General features: G+C 38.6%; 1 protein-coding gene across 2 annotated transcripts; it reads right to left on the reverse strand.

The window, feature by feature from the left end:
• Positions 1 to 2943: 2943 nt before the first annotated feature.
• LOC149071032 (uncharacterized) lies at positions 2944 to 18161 on the reverse strand. Of its 2 annotated transcripts, XM_089248568.1 has the most exons (9): positions 17942 to 18160; positions 15133 to 15224; positions 14639 to 14987; positions 11800 to 11925; positions 8913 to 9002; positions 8669 to 8834; positions 8374 to 8562; positions 5404 to 5516; positions 2944 to 5282 (listed from the first exon to the last, which is right to left on the reverse strand). In XM_089248568.1, the coding sequence occupies exons 1-9, from the start codon at positions 18074 to 18076 to the stop codon at positions 4176 to 4178; spliced, it is 2367 nt and encodes a 788-aa protein (XP_089104694.1). In that variant the 5' UTR covers positions 18077 to 18160; the 3' UTR covers positions 2944 to 4175. The 2 variants fall into 2 exon arrangements, with proteins under 2 accessions (XP_089104694.1, XP_089104695.1); XM_089248569.1 differs by lacking the exon at positions 11800 to 11925 and having other exon boundaries at positions 17942 to 18161.
• Between the last annotated feature and the right edge of the window lie 1813 nt (positions 18162 to 19974).

Genomic DNA, 19974 nt, shown 5'->3' on the forward strand with positions numbered 1-19974 from the left:
CTATGGAAATCGAATAAAGATTATGTAAATACGACACTTTCGCCGCTGTCTTTATTTTTATTCATTGTTTTCAGTATCGTCATTTCTTGCAGATATTGTGCACCATTGAACACCATCAAATTAAATTTTAGAGACAAAGTATTCTTCTCGATAGCTTGGAATTTTTTCAGGACTGTTCGATCTGTGTTCGTCCTGCATATTTTTCTTTCTAAGACTGGAAGCTAGGGGGTAAAATTCCTTCAATAAACTGGTAGAGGGTCTGCTTTGTAATTTTAGCACAGTTGATGTTAATTGCTATGTAAAGTGTCATCAGAGATAGGGTTACCAGATTTGGAAACTGAGAAAAGAGGGTGCATGCACACTCTTTGTAACGTGACTTTCCCAATTTTTACTATAGATATTACAATGACAAAAAAATAGAACTGTAGACCACTGTTTTCTATATCTCTGAATGGAAGAGCAGTGCCGTCTTAGAGCGTGGACCCGACCAAGCCACTGCCTCAAATGCAGGACGGCCTCATGAGATCTGGTTAAGATTTTTTAGTTTAAGCATGTAAATTGATAAGCGGGGGGCTTAGAAAAAAAAAAAAATTTGCCAGGAGGAAGGACCCATGGTGTTCTTTAGACAGCCCTATGGAACAGGTAATAAACCATCCCCTTTTTCAAGGGCGTCTTAACGGCTTTGGAAGTTGTCATCCTCCTCTCCCCCCCCCCCCCAACTGGTAAAGAGGCTCCCAACCTGGCGAGAAGTACATACTCACCGTCAAAAATTTTACAATCTCATTTTCATGAGATCCTTTCTGCACTTGAGGCCCTCAGGCTGTGCTTGGGTGGGCCCATACATTATGGGGGAAGGGGGTAATGTATGGGCCCCACCAGAGAGGACTATGCCATCCTATGTTAAAAATATGACAAGTGTCAAAAACTGGTTTAAACTGTCGAAAACCTAAATGAATGATTTTGAACACAATAGGTTGATAACATGAGTAACTTATGTTTTATTTTTAAATACTAATTTATTACAATAAATACAACACCGCACAGAAAAAAATGCCCATAGCAAATATGGATGCCATATATTTCAAAAGTACAGCAACCCAATTAAAAATGCAATTACAAACAATATATATACATGATATTATATACAATGCCCATAAAGGATACTTATGGTTGTCTTATTCTAAGTATGGATAGCTTTTCGATTCACCCCAACATGTTTATAGTATTTCTTTTTAAATGTGTCAATTGTGTTAGAATTTACTTCCCCCAGGGGTAAGCTATTCCATTCATTAATAACCCTATTAAAGAAAAATTCCCTGCGGCACAATAACCTAGAATTGTCCCTTACCAATCGATACTAATAATTTGTGGTCCATCCCGTTGAAAATTTTTAACACTTCGACCATATCTCTGCAACAACTGCATTCATCCAATGTAAACATATATTCAAAAAATGAAGTCTCTCTTCATAACTCAAGTGTGCTGATAAGGACATGCTTAGCTCATTTCTGCACCCCTTCAACCAAGTCTGTCCGTCCATAGGTATGGTCTCCAAAACCTTACAGCATACTCTAGTCCAGGACAAACTAAGCCTCAGAAAAGCCGACGAATGACTTTAGGAGAAAGCAAAGAGACCTTTTTGAAAATGAAACCGAGCATTCTATTCGATTTTTTTGATCACCACTGAAAATAATTAAAACAAAATATTAATTACAATTAACAACAGTCTAGAGCAGCTAATGTATAATTTTATGGTCCATTTTATCTAAACTACTGATTACCTGTGTTCAATTTCCTAAACCAAATAGAGCTGTTCATTCAAAATATGTGTGATAGGGTTAGGTTTTTTACCTCAAAAACTTACTCGGTATTTAAAACAGTCAAAAACTTGTCAATGTTGTCATTTTTATTTTTTCCTTTAGAATAAGTTATAGGAGCTTTTCTTAAACATGTAATCTCACAAGCACTGTTAAATTGAAGTACATTTCAGTCCTACAATTTAGTATTTCGATTGCTAGCTATATTCTAATGTTATGCATAATAAGGGTATCATTTTAAGTATGATTAGCTGAGGATGATGTCACTATCCATACAAACGTTTTTAACAGCTGGCTGATGCAAAGATATATTTAGGAAAGAAAGAAAATTTAACCCCTTTTATTGGATAAAAAAAATTAACCTTCGTATGAATAGGGAGAGTGACATTGTCCTCAGATAAGTCGCGATCTGGTGGCAGTGTCAGCAATTGTGAGCTTTGGCCGGAATTGTGTCCGACCGTCCATGTACGATCCCTTTCAGTACACACGAGCTCCAAGGAAAACTTGAGATATTCGTTGCCTCTGTAGTCTAGTGCGTTCACTCAGAACGTGAAAGAACATGGGTTTTTCATTCCTCGCAGGGGCGGTTGAATTTTTTCTCTTTCCGAAATATATCTTCGCATCAGTCAGCTGTTAAAAACCTTTGTATCAGTGATTAGTTAGATAATTTAATAATAGAAATCATATATATAGCGTAAAAAAACCTTTCTAAACACGTATCTGTAATGAAAGGAGTACAGCAGATGGTTTATATTATAGTTTCCCAAACTTTTTTGTCCTATCGCCCGCTTCAGAAATATTTTTCCCCCAATGCAATCTAACCCATAGGATCCTATGTTATACCTGTAGCTTCTACCGTCCCTCTGAAACATTCCATCACCCCCGCAGGGGGCATTAATGCCCACGTTGGGAATCACTGGTTTATATCGATGCACATGTACTGTATAAGCAGTTGAAGAAATTTTTGAAGGTTGAGAATCTCGTCTTGAATTGAGGAATATCAAATAGTTCCATAATTTTTCCTTCAGCTTTTATGCTATGCTCTATTCAAATTGTATATTTTACAAGAAAAAATACACAAATATAATTGCCCAAAATAATTCTGTAGCGAGCAGAAAATTATTTTACAATCACAATTAAGTATTTATTCTTCGTATAACACAGACTTCAAACATTACATGCAATCAATATATGTATTTTCAACAGCAATTTCTATATTTAAAAGCAATATTTGAGGTTTTTGACGAGACAGTTTAAACTGTTAAAAACTGCCACGTGACAAAAACCTGCCAACACTACACTGCATTTATATATATGTTGCCTCATCCTAAAAATAATTTTGTTTTCCAATTAGACTTTGTGACATCGCAAGTGTTTAAGATGTGCCCATTCTCAGAAATGGACAGGAGAGAGGGAAGGGGTCTATAGGGGGTCTTCCTCCCAAGGAGAAGGAGTCCAACTTGCTGAAGGATGTGATAGGTCCCGAGATGATTACTGATTTCGAATAGGGCAGGCTTTGTTATTATATAGGGAAAGACTTTATCTATTGGCAGCCCAGCCATGTTTATATTGAATATAAGAAAGTCCTAAATAACACGAGAGACACAGCCTGCCCTCTACATTTATGAAGGAATGTTGATATGACAGGTAAAAGAGTTACGAGAGAAATACGCATGATTACCACTAACAAACAGCCTGGCAATCCTCAGTCTATTTATCAGATCCTGGTTGCGGGAGCCTGAAGTTCATACTTTGAATCAATCATTTGTGTATCACAGCACAAAGTTTCCCGCCATACAGATGGCAGTCACCAAGATTAGGGTACCAGCCTTCGACTGAGTGCCACGGTTAACATTTTTCAGAATCAGCTCTGGTAAGTTCCATTTTAATCAGCCTTTTGTAAGATTGATGATAAACAAATACTGTACAGCGTTTGTATATCTGTCTTGAGACTATAGTTACCAAGGTACAATGTGATGGATCTGAGGATTATTTACCAACCTTGGCAACATGAATAGAAGCTCGCTTCACCTGAGAAATTTGCCACAGCGAGCACATTCATGGAACAACATTAAATCATGGTATATCGGTGATGCGAGTTTTATAAATAGATGACGGTACATGCAAAACACACACACATCATTAATTTTTGGCAGGATCTGGCAAAATTCTAAAAATCTACAAAAGAATGATCCATAGTCACACCCAAGACTATTTTGGCCGATAACGAAACAGTCGCTTTTGTCTGCCGTGAATTACATGCCGAAACACGATGAATAATAAATGTTTTGACTTTGAAGAATGTAATGATGGATAAATTTGTACCAATTAGAGCTGCTCATATTTGATTGACGGGACTCATTTCCTGGATTTGGCCCTTTTTGTTCCTTTCACTGTATCAGTAGGATATCTTGAAATGAAAACGAGTTCTGAATCTGATTCATCAGACTCGCTGCTCTGGCTTGCAATGATGGAAACTGAACTGACAGGCTTCTCGTCATGTAGATCAACGAGGGGTTTTTCAGGACCACGTTTCTGCCTTCTGTTCCTTTTGGGAACAGTTTCTTGCCTGACTTTCTTCCCGTCAGACTCATTGCACTGGTTCGCATTGACAGAAACTGAACTTCCTTGGTCAGACGTCATGTCTTGTAGATCAACAAGAGGTTTTTCAGGACCACGTCTGTGCCTCATGTTTCTTTTGGGAACAGTTTCTTGCCTGACTGATGTATTCCTGTCAGACTCACTGTGCTGGCTCACATTGACAGAAACTGAACTTTCTTGAACAGACGTCATGTCCGGTGTGAGGGGTTTTTCAAGATCCTGTTTGTTTCTTCCAGGAAATGTCTCTTTGTCTGATCTCTTTCTGTAAGACTGACTCATGCTGACAGAAACTGAACTTATTTGGACAGACTTATCACCTTGTAGTTCATCTGGGGGTTTTTCATGACCATGTTCGTCCTTTGTGTTTCTTTTGGAAATGGTCTCTTCCATGTCTTGTTTCTTTCTCTCAAACTCATTGCTCTCACTCACGTTGACGAAAACTGAATTTTCTTGGATAGACTTCCCATCCTGAGGATCCATGAGGGATTTTTCAAGACTCTGTTCATTTGTTTTGGGAAATATCTCTTGCTTGTCTGGTCCCTTTCCATCAGACACATTGCACTGACTCCCATTGATGGAAATTGAACTTTCTTGGACAGGCATATCGTCTCGTAAATCCATGGGGGGTTTCTCAGTACCGTATTTGTATGTTATACTTCTTTCTGGGACGATCTCTTTCCAGTTGGGTCTATTTCCGTCAGACTCACTACACTGACTTGCCTTGATGGAAATTGAATTTTCTTCTACAAGATTCTTATCTTGTAGTTTGACGAATGGTTTGTCAAGACTTTGTTTGTACCTTTTGTTTCTTTCAGGAACGGTCTCTTTCCCACCTGCTTTTCTTTTCCTGGTTTGCATCAGCGTCTGCAAGAAAAGAAAGAGACACCTATAGTTTATTATCAGCCATAAATAAAGTTTCCATTTTCATGAGACAGATTTTTTTCAAACAGCAGACAGTGAAGTAGTAGCAACTCGTGTGACTCACGATATGGGAAGCATATGAGACGGGTAAACTCTCTAGTAATTCAGATCCCATGCATAATGCATACTTCATGCACTTTTCTATGGCGACCAAATCGTCATACGAAGTCAATAACCCTAAAGAGGGAAAGAAACAAAAATATTCTGATCAGAATTTTTTTTTTATTTGAAATCATGAACGCCATACATTTTCATTGCATCAATGGTATGTATAAAAAGCTGTTGAAGTAATATTTTGCATCTGTCATAAAAGTTGCCATTGCAATGTGTATATGTTGCTCCCAGTGATAAGATTTACATTAAGTAAAGCTAACAATGATATTAGAAAAACTTTCAGTGAGGAAAGGGATCTTTAATAGCTTGTTGAGACCTCGACTGTGGCCCACTAGCCATTTAGTAAGTCAACTGATTGTATTGCTTATTGGTAATCCATATAGCTATATAGCATGTGATTGGTGTAGCTTAGTGGAATACAGTGGAGTTTTGAATGCGACTGCAGATTCTTAGGTATGTGTGGCATGGCTCTCAAGGGTGTTGTATCAAGCCAAGAATATTGATATGCACTTCGTGACATCTGATAATTGGCACGGCTGTTTCAGCCACTAGGAAGCTGTGTAAATGATCACCCCATCCACACAACTTTTTCAGCCATAGGATGATGTGCATAAATGTGTGATCACCCTATTCACTACACAGTTACTGCCATGGGGAAGCTGTGCATAAATGATCACATCACCCTATTTGCACAACTATTATGGTCATGGTATAGCTGTGTGTGAATGATCACGCTACTCATTACACTGTTACAGCCATGGGGAAGCTGTGCATAAATGATCACCCTATTTGCACAACTGTTATAGGTATATGTGGTAAAGTATAATTAAAGTGAAGAGAGCACACACACAACTTATGCAAGAAGCACTAAATTATCTCAAAAACTTACAAAGTTCGGAAATTAAAGTTAGGTGCATTTGTGTACTATAACATATATTTGTATGGCAGAGGTAAAGGGGGAACCATGTCACAAAAGGGAACTTTTACAGGAGAGATGTTTGAAGATTTTAGTGTGCGTCTTTCTGTGGGAGACACTTGTTTTATAAAGTAAATATCTCTGTTATTTATTTAAATAGGACTTAAGGTGCTTATACACTATTGTGACGTGGTGAATTCTGATTCGTAGGAATTGAGCATGTTACTAAAGTGATATGTCGTGTCACGTCGGAGTAGTGTGCAGTTGCCTTTAGCGTTCTATACCTATGTGTAGTATAACAAATGTACTGAAAATTAATAGCATTATCACAATATTGACAAAAATGGACAAAGTACCACTTCTGGTGTATAGATATAACTGTAAAAATTTGGCGGCTAAGATGACATAGATCAAATATTTGACTTTTTTTGAGTAACGAGGATAATCTATGCCCATCATCAGAGGAAGAGGGCACCCCCAATGGAACAAGCAATGACTTATGATAAAATGGAAATTATCCTAATCCTCAAATAGGGTGCCAATCAATACCTCACAAGTTGCCAAATGCATAAGCATAGAGCATTTTTGGGTAATTCAATAGTTTGAAATGCTTGTTGGTATTTAAATACAAATACAACGCCACAACAGGCAAATTGCCCAACGAGGTGGTTGACTTAAGAACATCATGGATCCCCAACCCATTTTTTGGAGTCCCTACCTACTACTGCTACACCCCACATGCAACCACCCCCCCCCCCCCGCGGAACCCCCCAACGAATCGGTACATGCGGGAATGTGCGTGTACGTGTAGTGCAACCTGACGTAAAGTTTGTTTCGGTGTAATGCTTGTTATGTGTAGTGCTGTCATCTGCCCCCAAATTTTCTAACTATGAGTGAAGTGTTATGGTTGAATGATTTACCGTTGTAGGACTGTTGCTCTCTGTGGCGAGACTTTTTTAACGGGGAGATCGGCTCGCATTTGCGCCTTGAAGTTGGGAACCACAGAAAACCAACTTCAGCCGACCACCACTGTGGGGTTCGAACCCGGATCCTCGCATCACGAGTCCGGCACTATAACCACTCGACCACCACAGCGGCTTGAACTTAATCGATATTCCTTGCAGTCCGTAGGAGATAAGTGTGTTCATAGTCTAGCTCAGGGTTTCTTAACCTTTTGCATTCCACAGACCCCCCCCCCCCCACCCCTTGTACCAAGAAAATAAGAGCAACAGATCATTTTTTACCAAGAAAATGAAGGTCATGGCTTCCTTTTTCCAGAATATTCAGATTATGCACATGTATAATGTATGTACTATAAAAATAATGAGTTGATTGTTTTCCAACCCACGCTCCTTCCAGTCTTCCAATGGATCTGTGGATTCTTGATTAAGAAATCCTGCCCTAGGTCATATGTCTCAGAGCTGGGATCTTTGGCAGTCTCCTCTCAGACAAAGATTTTTTACGTTCCCTCCATAGTACAAAACAATAAGACTAATCATAGGGACCCCTGGGGTGGAGCTCTGTCAGCCCCTACCAATATATGGATCACCAAGCATAGGTCAGTGCCTTTGACATAGCACGGAACCACATTTAAAATTTAAATAAAGCCTGTAAGCGAAGCTATACATGTTATTAGTAAGCTCTGCAGACCACAAGTGGCCTAGGTACTGCACCCAAATGATTCATCATGACAATCATTGTGGGGGTTATGCACGCAACACTGACTTCATAAGGGTGACAGTGTTCTATTTTTAGCACAAATTTTATTTGGTCTAAATTGGTGATCTTGAGCAGTTCCTGAGACTGGAACGAATTGGAAACATTTGACGTGAAATAAATGAAAACTCATTTCTTTGGAAAATAGTTTTATTCGCCGTGTATTGTAACTTTGTGTACTGTAAGCACTCTCACCAAGCAGATGATTAGCACAGACTAATTTGTTGTGTGTCCAAAATGAAAATGTAGGTGAAGTAATTCAGAAACTGTATAGAAATATGCAATTACCACATCCTTTGTTACTGATGAGCGGACAATCTACTATCATCTGAAAGATATCCATCATCAATGACTGATCTAAAGCAACTTTAGCAGCCAGCGACAAGGACTCGGTTAAGCAGGCAAGGGCATTGCCCATCATCATGTGAAATATCAGGCTCGTTTTGGTTGCGACATTCCGAGACTTGCTTCCACCAACTACGTTACAAAGAGATACAAAGCATGTAAAGAACTATTCAATCTAATATCAGCCCAAGATTCGACCCACCTGAGAAAGAGCATAACGACAATGACTCTAACTTACACGTTGTTACGGGTGATGCAAAAACTTTGATGAATCTGGATATGTTTGTTATCTGTGCATCCGCGTGCTTCCCACAGATCATTACAGCAATTTTCTTCTCTTTTGTAAATGTTCCGGGACATACTACTGGTGCTCCGATGTACGTTCCGTGAAGTCCTGTTATGACCTTGATCAAAGAATAGAGGGATTTGAATCAATTGAATGAGATACAATCATTGATAGGAAATAACGAAACCAATCTCACCTTTGAGTTTTCATCTTCTGTCTTTGTATCGACGGGGGTCATCTCTATGTACGTTTTAAATGCCACCATTTTCTTTGACAATGTTTGAAACTATATGTACATGAAAAAAATATATTTAATTATAATAATGAAATAATGAAATAAATGCATTAAGAACACAGTCGTTTATTGTAACGAGTCTGAGCAATTCAAAATTTATAAAAATTCAGACGCATCTCTGGTGCAGGAATTCCAAAACTTAATACGTTCATATGACACACTTGGAAATTTCTGATACTTTGTGGCACTCTTGGTTGACCTTAAGTCATTTCGGGGCAACTTCAATTAAGACTCTATGGTGGTGGTGGGGGATTGTGTATGCTTTCTTTTCCTGTGTACAAATGCTGGATGGGTACATTGAAAGCAGGGAAAAGGGGGCCCCTCTAGTTAAATGCATCACAAGTCACTTAAATGAACCATAAATGTGTCGTAGGTCACTTAGGCTAAGAACATAGTGGGAGCGGTGAGCAAAGCGATGAATGAGAGAGAAGAGAAGTGACATGAGAATATAGCTGTGAGCAAGGAACACAGCACACATAGTGGGGGCGTTTACTATAGCAGAGAGTATCGAATAGAAACCTGCAATCGGCGTGATATTTTTAATGCTTAAAAATTTCATAATTGTAAAAACCATTGCTCAGACAACAGTTTAGAAAGAATAGTGTGTGAATATCACTATACTACGGAAATATTCCTCATATTTTGGTCGCTTCCATCCTAACATCTTTTCCCGCGGCACTTGAGTGCGACCACTTCTCGAAAAATCAATATTTTCTACTAAATTTTTATGAGTAAAAAATTTCAACTTTATCAAAGCTTCCCCCCCCCTCCACCGTTTAAATTTGTATTATTAGCATAGGTGGCAGGGTAGAAATGGAAAATCCCCCCCCCCCCCCCGCTCGAATAGCTTTATTTGTATAAATATTTGTTTGTTTAATTTTTTTTACACAAGAAACGTAATTATTGACACACAAAAATCCAGCATAAAACATTCAGTATGCTTTTCCAGCCAGTATGGAAATATTTTGACGGTACACAGAAAATAAACAAATAAAACTTGCCAATTTTTCCACAGAAACATACATGATTTTCAATTCAGACTACTCAAATACATTTTCCCACACACAGTGCACGATAAATTAGCTTAAAACTCAAAATATAAATCATTTTCGGTTTGGTTAAGCACGTGCGTACGAAAAAAGTTTGGTTTGACGGGAAGTGTATGAAAATTATTCGGTACTTGCTGTTTCCATTTTATCGTTCACACTATTTTGAATCACGTCGGAAACTTAACATCAACGATTCTGGTGACAATTTTGATCTCAGTACCGCTTTTTAACAACGAAAACAAGCCCTTCGATAGACATCTTGAAGCTACACACAAGCGAGCACAGCGGCAAAAACAAAATATATTCAACGCGCTGCTATACATTATGTATTATTAGTATTATGTATTATCTCTTGTTGTGAAATTCCCGCTCTGCTGCGGTACGCGCCACTATGCGCAGTCGCATTGGAATTCATGTGTTTGATTTCACTGCGTCGATCTTTTCTCTGCTCGTTGCTTTGCTCCTCGTTTCACTATGTTTTCAGCCTTAAGCGATCTGCAAATGTGATGTGATCTGAGAATGTGTTGCTTTAGTTCATTCTTACAAAATTAGGTTTGAGATTGTAGACCAAATCAAATGACTCCGAGGGTCGCATTTGGCTTGCACATAATGGGTTGAGCATGTAGGGTCTAGTTGATTGTGCGTGGGAATAAATAACTATTCAAGGGTTGCTTGTACACTGTCTTGGTCCATGTCAGTTTTTCTCGCCAATTCGTCTCTGTTGTGTTCTATCGCTCAGCACTGCAAGCCTAAACTTGTAGGTTATGAGATGTAGGTAGGATGCAAAACAGTGATGTAGATCAATTAACAGAGCCGTAACTAGATGCTTTGTTAAGGGGCAAGCACACATTTTGGTGCCTCCTTGTAATGTTAAAGGAGTTTAAATTTTAAAATAGCTTAAAAGTTTGAATTTAAATTTAGGGTGAAATTCAAGCTCCCTCTTGTCTGGCACCCGGGGCACTAGACCCACCTGATCCCCTCTAGTTGCAACCCTGTCGATCAGTCAATTATTATAATATTACAGTATCTATATAATTATGCATTCTAATACAATTATCATAATCCATTGCAGAATAGAATATCATTTTAAATGCTACATAGATCGCAAATTTTAGTTGTTTTTTCAGAAATGAAACTGCCATTCCCAATAATGGCCACATTTTCATTGTCCCATTAAAGGCTGTTGTTTGGAGGATTTACTGTATGAGAAGGTTCGCTGCAAAAATGTGTCGAAGAAACTGAATAGCTGCTGCTGCTTTCAGAAGCTTTGTTAAAGAAAAATAATTTATGTTGAATTTTTCTTATTGCGGTTGAAATGACCACTTTCTCATCTTTCAGAGTAGTTTTAAATCCCCTCTGCTCAGCGCTCACGGACTGCAGTGAGTTTGAGTATTGATTCAAAGTTTCTTCAATACCAGCAGTTGTCATCATCGGGAGATGTTACATGAAAGTGACTGAATCAAAACTGATTATTATTGACTAAATAACAGGAAATGCCACTATAGTTTGACTGACTCTGCTTGAGCAGGTTTGACTCTATGGTACCCTGCTCGTCCAGAACGCTCTCGCTCATTTGCTGACAATAGACAAGTTATATAATTGGTTCCTTCATCCTGGTGTTGGCTCGCGCTGGACAAGATTGGTTAGAGCTGCCACTAAAACTTTCGATCCTGAGTTTGTCCATCGAATAGCAGCAGCAGCAGACACCCAATGAGCTACTTAAGTTCGACATTACTTACATTGTTCAATGCCTTCAAGGAATCCACGTCTGAGTAGCAGGATACTATTACATCAGATTTCTTGATAATTTCGGACACATCCTCTTCGTAACTCAACAAATCTTTTTTTATGCCAGAACTCATTGCCTGTGGGATTCGAGATAATGGAGAAGTATTACAGAAAAAAAAAAGATGCACAACTGGAAGCATCTTGAGACATTTTTCTTACACATTCATTTGGACGATTATTATCGATTGAAGTAGGTCAAGTTAGAAATCCTCTATCACAAAATAAAATATAATTATTCTGCAAGGCCTACAGAAATCGCTGTTCCATAACGTATAGCTATTGGAAGATAAGCATTGGAATTTTTTTGTTGGCATCAGGAGAGACAGGACAACTTTCTAATTTGGTTTTGGGGCACACGGAAACTGTATAAAAAAAGCTCAAATTTTTTATTTTAATAACTATACCAACCCCTTGAAACATGAATGGCATATCTGAGTACTTCACGTTATTTGGATATTTTTCCTGATTGGAAGTACGCCTCTAGGATCAACGATTCGCCAGCAAAATGTGGCATAGCAATTTTCCTTACTACCCTGTATATGAATACAGAGGCTTATTTAGGGGGGGGGGGGTGCTAACCCAGTACCTCCTACAGCAGCAGTTCTCAACATTTTTTGACTCGCGGAGCCCTTTTCAGTAAAAACTACTATGGCGGAGCCCCATAGGCCCATTTTTTAATTATTCATTAAAGTTACTGATTTATTTTTAGTATTTAAAAATATTTATAACTGTTTTTTAAATTGTACTGGTTTTTTTTTTTAATTTTCTCGAGCGGCCGCGGAGCCCCTGGAGAGTGCACAAGGAGCCCCAAGGACTCCGCAGAGCACCGGTTGAGAACCGCTGTCCTAGAGATAGACCTCCTCTATCTCTAGGAGGTGCTGGTTGCTTTTTTTTTAAACCAATAATCCCATTGATTACATTCGCTCCAATGGTTGCATAATATGGGTTGTATTTTTCAAGTTTTATAAAATAACTTTTCTAAAACTATTATGGTGTAATCCCGGGCTAAGGATGCTTTCATCAGCCAAAGCGAGCGCATCTATATTAGAGGAAATTCTATAACATGTTTTTACGAAATATTTGCTGAGCATGCAATAGAGGTATGTATAACGTTACTGGTGATGGTTATTTTAGGTAAAACTCAAAAATACCCCGACCAATGTTTTTCTGATTGCAGTTAGACACCATAACTTTTAAGCATTTTTAAGAAAAGTCGTGAAATTTGTATATTCTAAACAATCTGGTTCATTGTTGATGTTAACGACGAAGTATCGTTACAACCGAGTTTGTATTTCAGTTAATAAGCACACAATGCCAACAAAGAATAGAAAACACACTTTTTTTACGAAGAGAGTATTCTTTTCCGAGAAATCTCAAAAATTGTTGTTTTTCGTAATGGTTTTAAATTCTCAAAGAAATATAAATGGTTTTTTGTAACAGAGATTAACATCGTTAATAAATATGTTTATCTAAGTATAAGATAAGTATAAGATAACATTTTTGCTGTTGGGGAGTTGTATAAATTTTTTTCAGTGTAATGCTGGCCTCAGACATATCCTCGGAAGTCTGCTTGATGACATCTTAAAATTTGAGTAAAGCCTGGATTATACCACAAAAGTTTAATAAATGTTCTTTTATAAAACTTGAAAAATGCAACCGATGAGCGCATTGTCTACATTCGAGCGAATGCAACCATTAGGCTTATTGGTGATTTTTTTTAAAAGTTTTATCAAGATCTTTTATTAAACTTTTATAGAGTAATTGCAGCCTAAGAAAACTACAATTTCAAGGAGCGACAATCTTCAAAGCAAAAGCCTCCGCAAGTATGTTCATAAAAAAAGAAAGAAGATCTTGAAAGATGATGTAGCATTCTTTTCATAATAATAATTAATAATAGTATAAATCAATAACTTGAGGTGTCTCCGTACTTTTCGAGAAAAGAATCAATCAATTTTTTTACGAAACATTTTCAACATTTTATTAAATTTTGTTTGTGTCTGCGGGAGCATCGTTTCCGTGATGAGTAGTACAGACGTAGATAACCTTCCAGCCTACTGGCTGCCGCACACGTAATAGCAATTTATCCTCCGCTGAGGGATCCGAAGATCCGCGGATTTAATTGGGTTCCGTCACCAGCAAAACTGTACAACTGGACAAGTGTATCTAGTTGCATAGCTGCAGCAAGTCCCATTGTTGCAATCTGTTGTTGCATACTGTTGTGGGTTGTTACTTAATCCAATTGTTGTGATTCACTGTCTGTGAGACAGAGTTTTTTCAATTGTTGCCACTTGTCAACACTTGCATTTCGTGAATCTACGAGTTTTACGGTATGAAATGCCAGGTCAGTGAGTGACAAAAAAGAGTGACAGAGAGAATGTAAATATGGGAGTGACTTAAAGAGAGTGTAAGGAAAAAGGTGACCATGAGAGTGTGCAAGCATATGAGTGATTAAAAAAGTGACATAGAGAATGTGAAAGTATAGGAGTGACGTAGAGAGCAAATGGCCACATCAATGAATGACCAAAAGAGTGACATAATTAGTGAGAAACAAAAAGATTAATTTAGAGAGCATGAAAGCATATTATTGAACAAAAGAGTGACTTGGTGACAGGAGCATATTTAGGGGGAGGGTGGCAAACTTGAGGAATGGGTAAAGGGCGGTGAAATTTGTACGAAAAAACCAAAAACCATAGATCTGCCTCTACATATACATGGTCTAAGATGAATTCCCTCTGACTTAATGAAAATGAAACAGGAAACGAAAGCAGATGTATATCAGACATGACTTACCTTAGACGACGTTCCCAGGCAAGTGATCACTTTACTAACATCCCAGTCAGGTACATGACATCTCAGAGCCTCCGCACATTTTCTTAAAACCTCAAAGTATAGAGAGCCAGAACCTAAGACTCCGAGAACGACTTTGCCACCTGATTTCCGAATCTTGCGTCTCTTCTTCAGCAATTCTAAATCAGCTTGAAACGGTGCTTTTTTCAGTGATAACTCTATTTCTTCTATGCCCAGTTCAAAATCCTTTTTCCTTTTCGGCGTGATTTTCTTGTTTTTTCCAGGATCCAATTCGCCATAAAGTTCTTTACCCTCCTCATACAGGCAGATGTATTTCTCTTCTATCCACGAGCTGAAAGCGAGAAATTATAAAATTGTAGTAAACATATAGCGTCTTGTACTTCATTGGACATACCTTCATGTATTACTCATCCCTTACATCAGAATACATTATCATACTTGCGAGGGCATAACATTGATGCCAAAACAAGACTCACTGATCATGGGATCCATAAAAATATACCCAGAAGACTCTTGCCTTCTTCCCATCATCGTCATCCTTTTCCGATTTAAATGCTTCTTTCAAAACCTGCAGAGAAGTAAACATTTGCCAACATTATAAATCAAAAATTTTTAATGTGCAAAAAAAATGCAAAAAGTAGGAAATGGCATAAAAATGAATAAGAAATATTGGCTTGAGAGAAAGAACAGCGACAATGCCTGTCTGAACCTTTGTCAGCTGTGCCTGCCTTTCCCTGGTCATCATCTATCGGCCGCTCTCCAGAATATTACAAACCAGAAGGGTGAAAAAAAAAAAAAACTGCTGCAAAACACTGAACAGCCATACATCACCAGCTCTCAGCAAATGTCACAAGGAGCAGTTACGTACACTTCGAGAACCCTTGATCTAGTCAATTGATGGATCTATCTTATGGTCTAGATCAGGGCTTGACAAATCGAGAAAAAATCCAGACACTAACCAAACATTTTCTAAATTTTTTTTTTTTTGGTAGGGGAGGGGACAGACCTGCCAACCTCCAGAAGGTAACTCCAGTAACTTACTTATGAAAATCCAGCAATTTTCATAAAAAACCAGCAGGCGTACTTTTGAACATTTAGAATTTCTTATGGGCAAAATAAGATGATGATGATGATGACCAATTACCCATATTTTACGAAATGTAGCTGTATTTTTCATTGCCATTTTGTGTCCCACTATTCTAAAGAAATGTCCCGTTTTTTTCAACAATGCTTCCACGAATTTCTGGTATTTACTGCACATTTTTGTTACATTAAAAAAACATTTTCTCACCTGAAATCATTGCCAGAGATTCGTAGAAGCCATCAATTTCCCTGCCCATTGGCAGTTTTAACAATGGGAATTATGCCAACAATCATGGCTGTCTTAAGATCACCATGCTCCTCCCCATCTGACTGTAAATGATTACTTAAGCTTATATGTTTAAAATTGAAAATTTTAACAAGATCTTGTCATTACGAATGTCCTCCTCTGTACTTGAAGCCCCTGGGTGGCAGGGATACCCCCAGGGTATCCTGCTTACTACAGTGCTTTGAATATGGTGGTGCACTAATTATTGTGCTGTATTGCCGATGGTGGTGCATTAAGTATTGTGCTGTATTGCTTATCATGGTGTATCACATATGTACTGTGGTGCATCGAGTATTGTGCTGTATTTAAGATGGCAGTGCATTACTTATTGAAATCAGAGTGGGAAGCTGGCAATTCAACGACTATTTTGCAGGCATTTGCAGTGGCTGAGGAATATTTTGTTTGATAATTAAAGATGTGACGAGTAGATAGGTCAATTGGAGGAGTTGGGAGGGGGGTTGGATACTAAAGGCATCAGGAGGGTTTTGCCCCCCCCCCGTATTACATATAGTCTGTCAATAAATCTATTTTGTAATCTAGATTTAAAGATCCAGCTAGTATGTACCTGATAGATCTGTTATAAGTCTGATAAATTCCAGTTCATAAGATAGAAAAAAATTTCCGTATATATCTAAAGATCTATCCAAAATGCTCTGGATCTAGAAATCTAGTCTGCTTAAAAGATCTATTATCTTATCTAGTCTACCAGTGAATCCATATTGTAGTACACAGATCTGAAGACCAACTTTAATATATATATATATATATAGAGAGAGAGAGATCTATATATCTCGTAGTCTGGGTCTAAAGATGTATCTTACCTAGTCTATAAATGAATCTATCTCATCTGAGAAGACATTACCCAATCTATATGTAGATCTATCTCGTAGTGTGGGTCTAAAGATGTTTCTTACCCAGTCTATGAATGAATCTGTCTCGCTTGTAGACACTGCATAATCTATAAATAGATCTATCTTGTAGTGTGGGTCTAAACATGTTTCTTATCCTGTATGTGGATGAATCTATCTCATCTGCAGATACTACCAATCTACAAATAGATCTTGTAGTCTGAATCTAAAGATCTATTTTACCAAGTGAGTGGCGGATTGAAGTCGGTCGAGGCCCTGGGCACAAAAGAAAACATTGGACAGCTTGAATTAGAAAAAGTGTGAAGTTTGTGGTTTTTGGGGCTCTTTAGAAGTTTGGGTGGTGTTCCCGCCGTTAAATCCGCCTCTGTACCCGGTCTATAAATGAATCTCTCATCTGAAGACACTAACCAATCTATAAATAGATTTTTGTTGTAGTATGTGTCTAAAGATGTATCTGACCCAGTCTATAGATGAATCTGTCTTGTAGTACAGAGAGCTGAAGACGTTAACCAATTTATAAATTGGTAATATACTATCAATTCGGTATATACTACTGTCGTAATATAGACTAAAAACATTTGTCTTTTTCTCTATAAATCTCTATCTCTGCTAATCAGTGGCGTTTTTAGAGCATCATGGGGCCAGGCCAAGTGATTTTTCCGAGGCCTCAACATGCAAATTTGCTCACGAAAACTCAAACCACGTAGTTTTTGTGAAGCACCCGAGTGGGCCCCATGCGTTAGGACGACACAGCATCTAGTCCCAACAGATAGATCCAAAACCATAGATCTTTACTACAACTTCCAGATCTAAAGGTCTACCTGAGCTTCACATAAATCTAAGACCTTAAAGCCAAGCCCTTTGGATCAATTTCAGCTAGTCAGATCTATCTCCCAGATCTGTTACCTTACTTAAGTCTATCAATGAGAATCTGGCTTAAACAACGATCTATCTCGTGTTCAGATTTAATTCAATTTTAAACTGTGGATAGTAAAGATCGGAATGATATCCCCTTCCCCCCACCACCACCACAAAGTGAAGATTTACCTTTCCCGGCCAATATGGAAATCCTCTCATTTTAGCCCACACGAAACTGTCAACTCGCACGGTGTTATCGCGGGGCGCGCTCTTATTCTTCTTCTCCGGAAATTTTTCGACATCCTTGTCATCGCTGCCGTTCATTTTCTCGTTAACGCGATCGCGTTTAAAAAAACTGTTTATCAGTTTTCCTTTTTTTGTTTGTTTGTTTGTTTACATACAAAATCAAAATGGATCTACTCGGACCAACTAGATAGATAACGCACGTTCTCAAAAAGCATCCGAACATACTCTATAATTGAGCTAAGCTGACCATATTTGCTTGAGAAAAACACAAGTCACGCCAGAATTGATGCCAAAAGTAAAGTCGAGTTTTCCTAGGAATAGGTTTGTTGCGCAGCGTGAACCGAATTAGACTATTTCGCTCCGACAGAAACGTGTTACATAATCACGCTATGCGTTTTATAGATCAGGGCGTCTATATGAAGTATATGTAGGGTGACCATACGTCCCGTATTTCCCGGGACAGTCCCGGTATTTTCTCTTTTTTTGGCCGTCCCGACTTTTTGGCAAAAGTGTCCCGGTTTTTCCCGTATTCCACACGAAGCCTACTTGAATTTTTATTCTTTATTGAAGTCGAAGATCGAAATTATTTTTCAACTCAAATTATGTTATGATATAACAACTATATATGGGATATTAATCTCCCACATTTGCCATGGTAAACGCTTTTTTTTTTTTCGTATAATACATTTTAATCCACTGCAATTTGCAGTAATGCATCATTTCCCGCCATTGTGATTTTTCCCGTAATTTCAACAATATTTGGCAACTTTGTTCGGTTTTGGCGTCGTTTTTGGCGATAATTGGCGAAGTCCCGTATTTTCCCGTATTTGGAATCCCGATGTCCCGTATTTCTTTCGAGGAAATATGGTCAGCCTAAGTATATGGCTTTGGCATCAGCTACTCTAACGTCTGCATGCCACTGAACTATAAGTTTAAGCCGGGTTTTCCTAGGAGCAGGTTTCCTGTGCCGCGCGCAGCGTGAATCGTCCAGCGCGACACGCCGTCCACTCACCAGTAAGAAAAGCAGCGTGACTGTTTTCCTACAGAGCGCAATACGCCTGACGACAGCGCTTTACGACGGGCGTGATTGGCCGACTGCTTCTGGAGGAGTCAAATGCGTCGTGCGCCGCGGTTTTGCCGATATTCTCTTCATTCTTGTGTTTTATTTTACTTCCCTTCAAACCGGAGAGTGCAGACGACAAAGTAGCTGGTGCCGAAGCCATATACTATAATATAGCCGCCTTGATCTGATGCGCTTCGCTAGGAAAACACAAACGCGTAGCGTGATTATGTAACACGTTTCTGTCGGCGCGAAATAGTCTAATTCGGTTCACGCTGCGCAACAAACTTATTCCTAGGAAAACCCGGCTTTACTTATAGCTCAGTGCTGCATGCTCCGGTTTGAAGGGAAGGTAAATAAAGCACACAAGAGTGAAAAGAATATCGGCAAAACCGCGGCGCTCGACGCATTTGACTCCTCCAGAAGCAGTCGGCCAATCACGCCGACGTAAAGCGCTGTCGTCAGGCGTATTGCGTTCTATAGGAAAACGGTCATGCTGCTTTTCTTATTGGTGAGTGGATGGCGTGTCGCACAGGGCGAATCACGTTGCTCGCGGCACAGGAAACCTGCTCCTAAGAAAACCCGGCTTAAGCAAAGTTGATAACAGAAAAGTGGCCAATCGTGGCAAATAAGTTTAGTCATACTTGAACGTTTTTGTTTTTTTTTCGCGTAGAATTTGGTTTTAGTCCTCTGAAATATTCGCAGTAGTGATTCACAGCCCTTTATTGACATTTTTTCGGTGATTTTTGCAAAAAACTAGGAACTCTTCTCACCTTTGGCATTACTTTTGGCGGTGATTGGAAATATCTCGCAATTTCCGGTATTGAAAATCCGAATTTCCACCCCATATATTTCTCTCGAAGAAATATGGTCAGTTTATTCGTATACATCTAAAAATAAGTCTATCTAGAAAATA

This window comes from Pholcus phalangioides, unplaced genomic scaffold (assembly GCF_987345545.1).
Source record: "Pholcus phalangioides strain wild (caught in Gottingen) unplaced genomic scaffold, Ppha-v1.0 ptg000020l_1, whole genome shotgun sequence".
NCBI classification, from domain to species: domain Eukaryota; kingdom Metazoa; phylum Arthropoda; class Arachnida; order Araneae; family Pholcidae; genus Pholcus; species Pholcus phalangioides.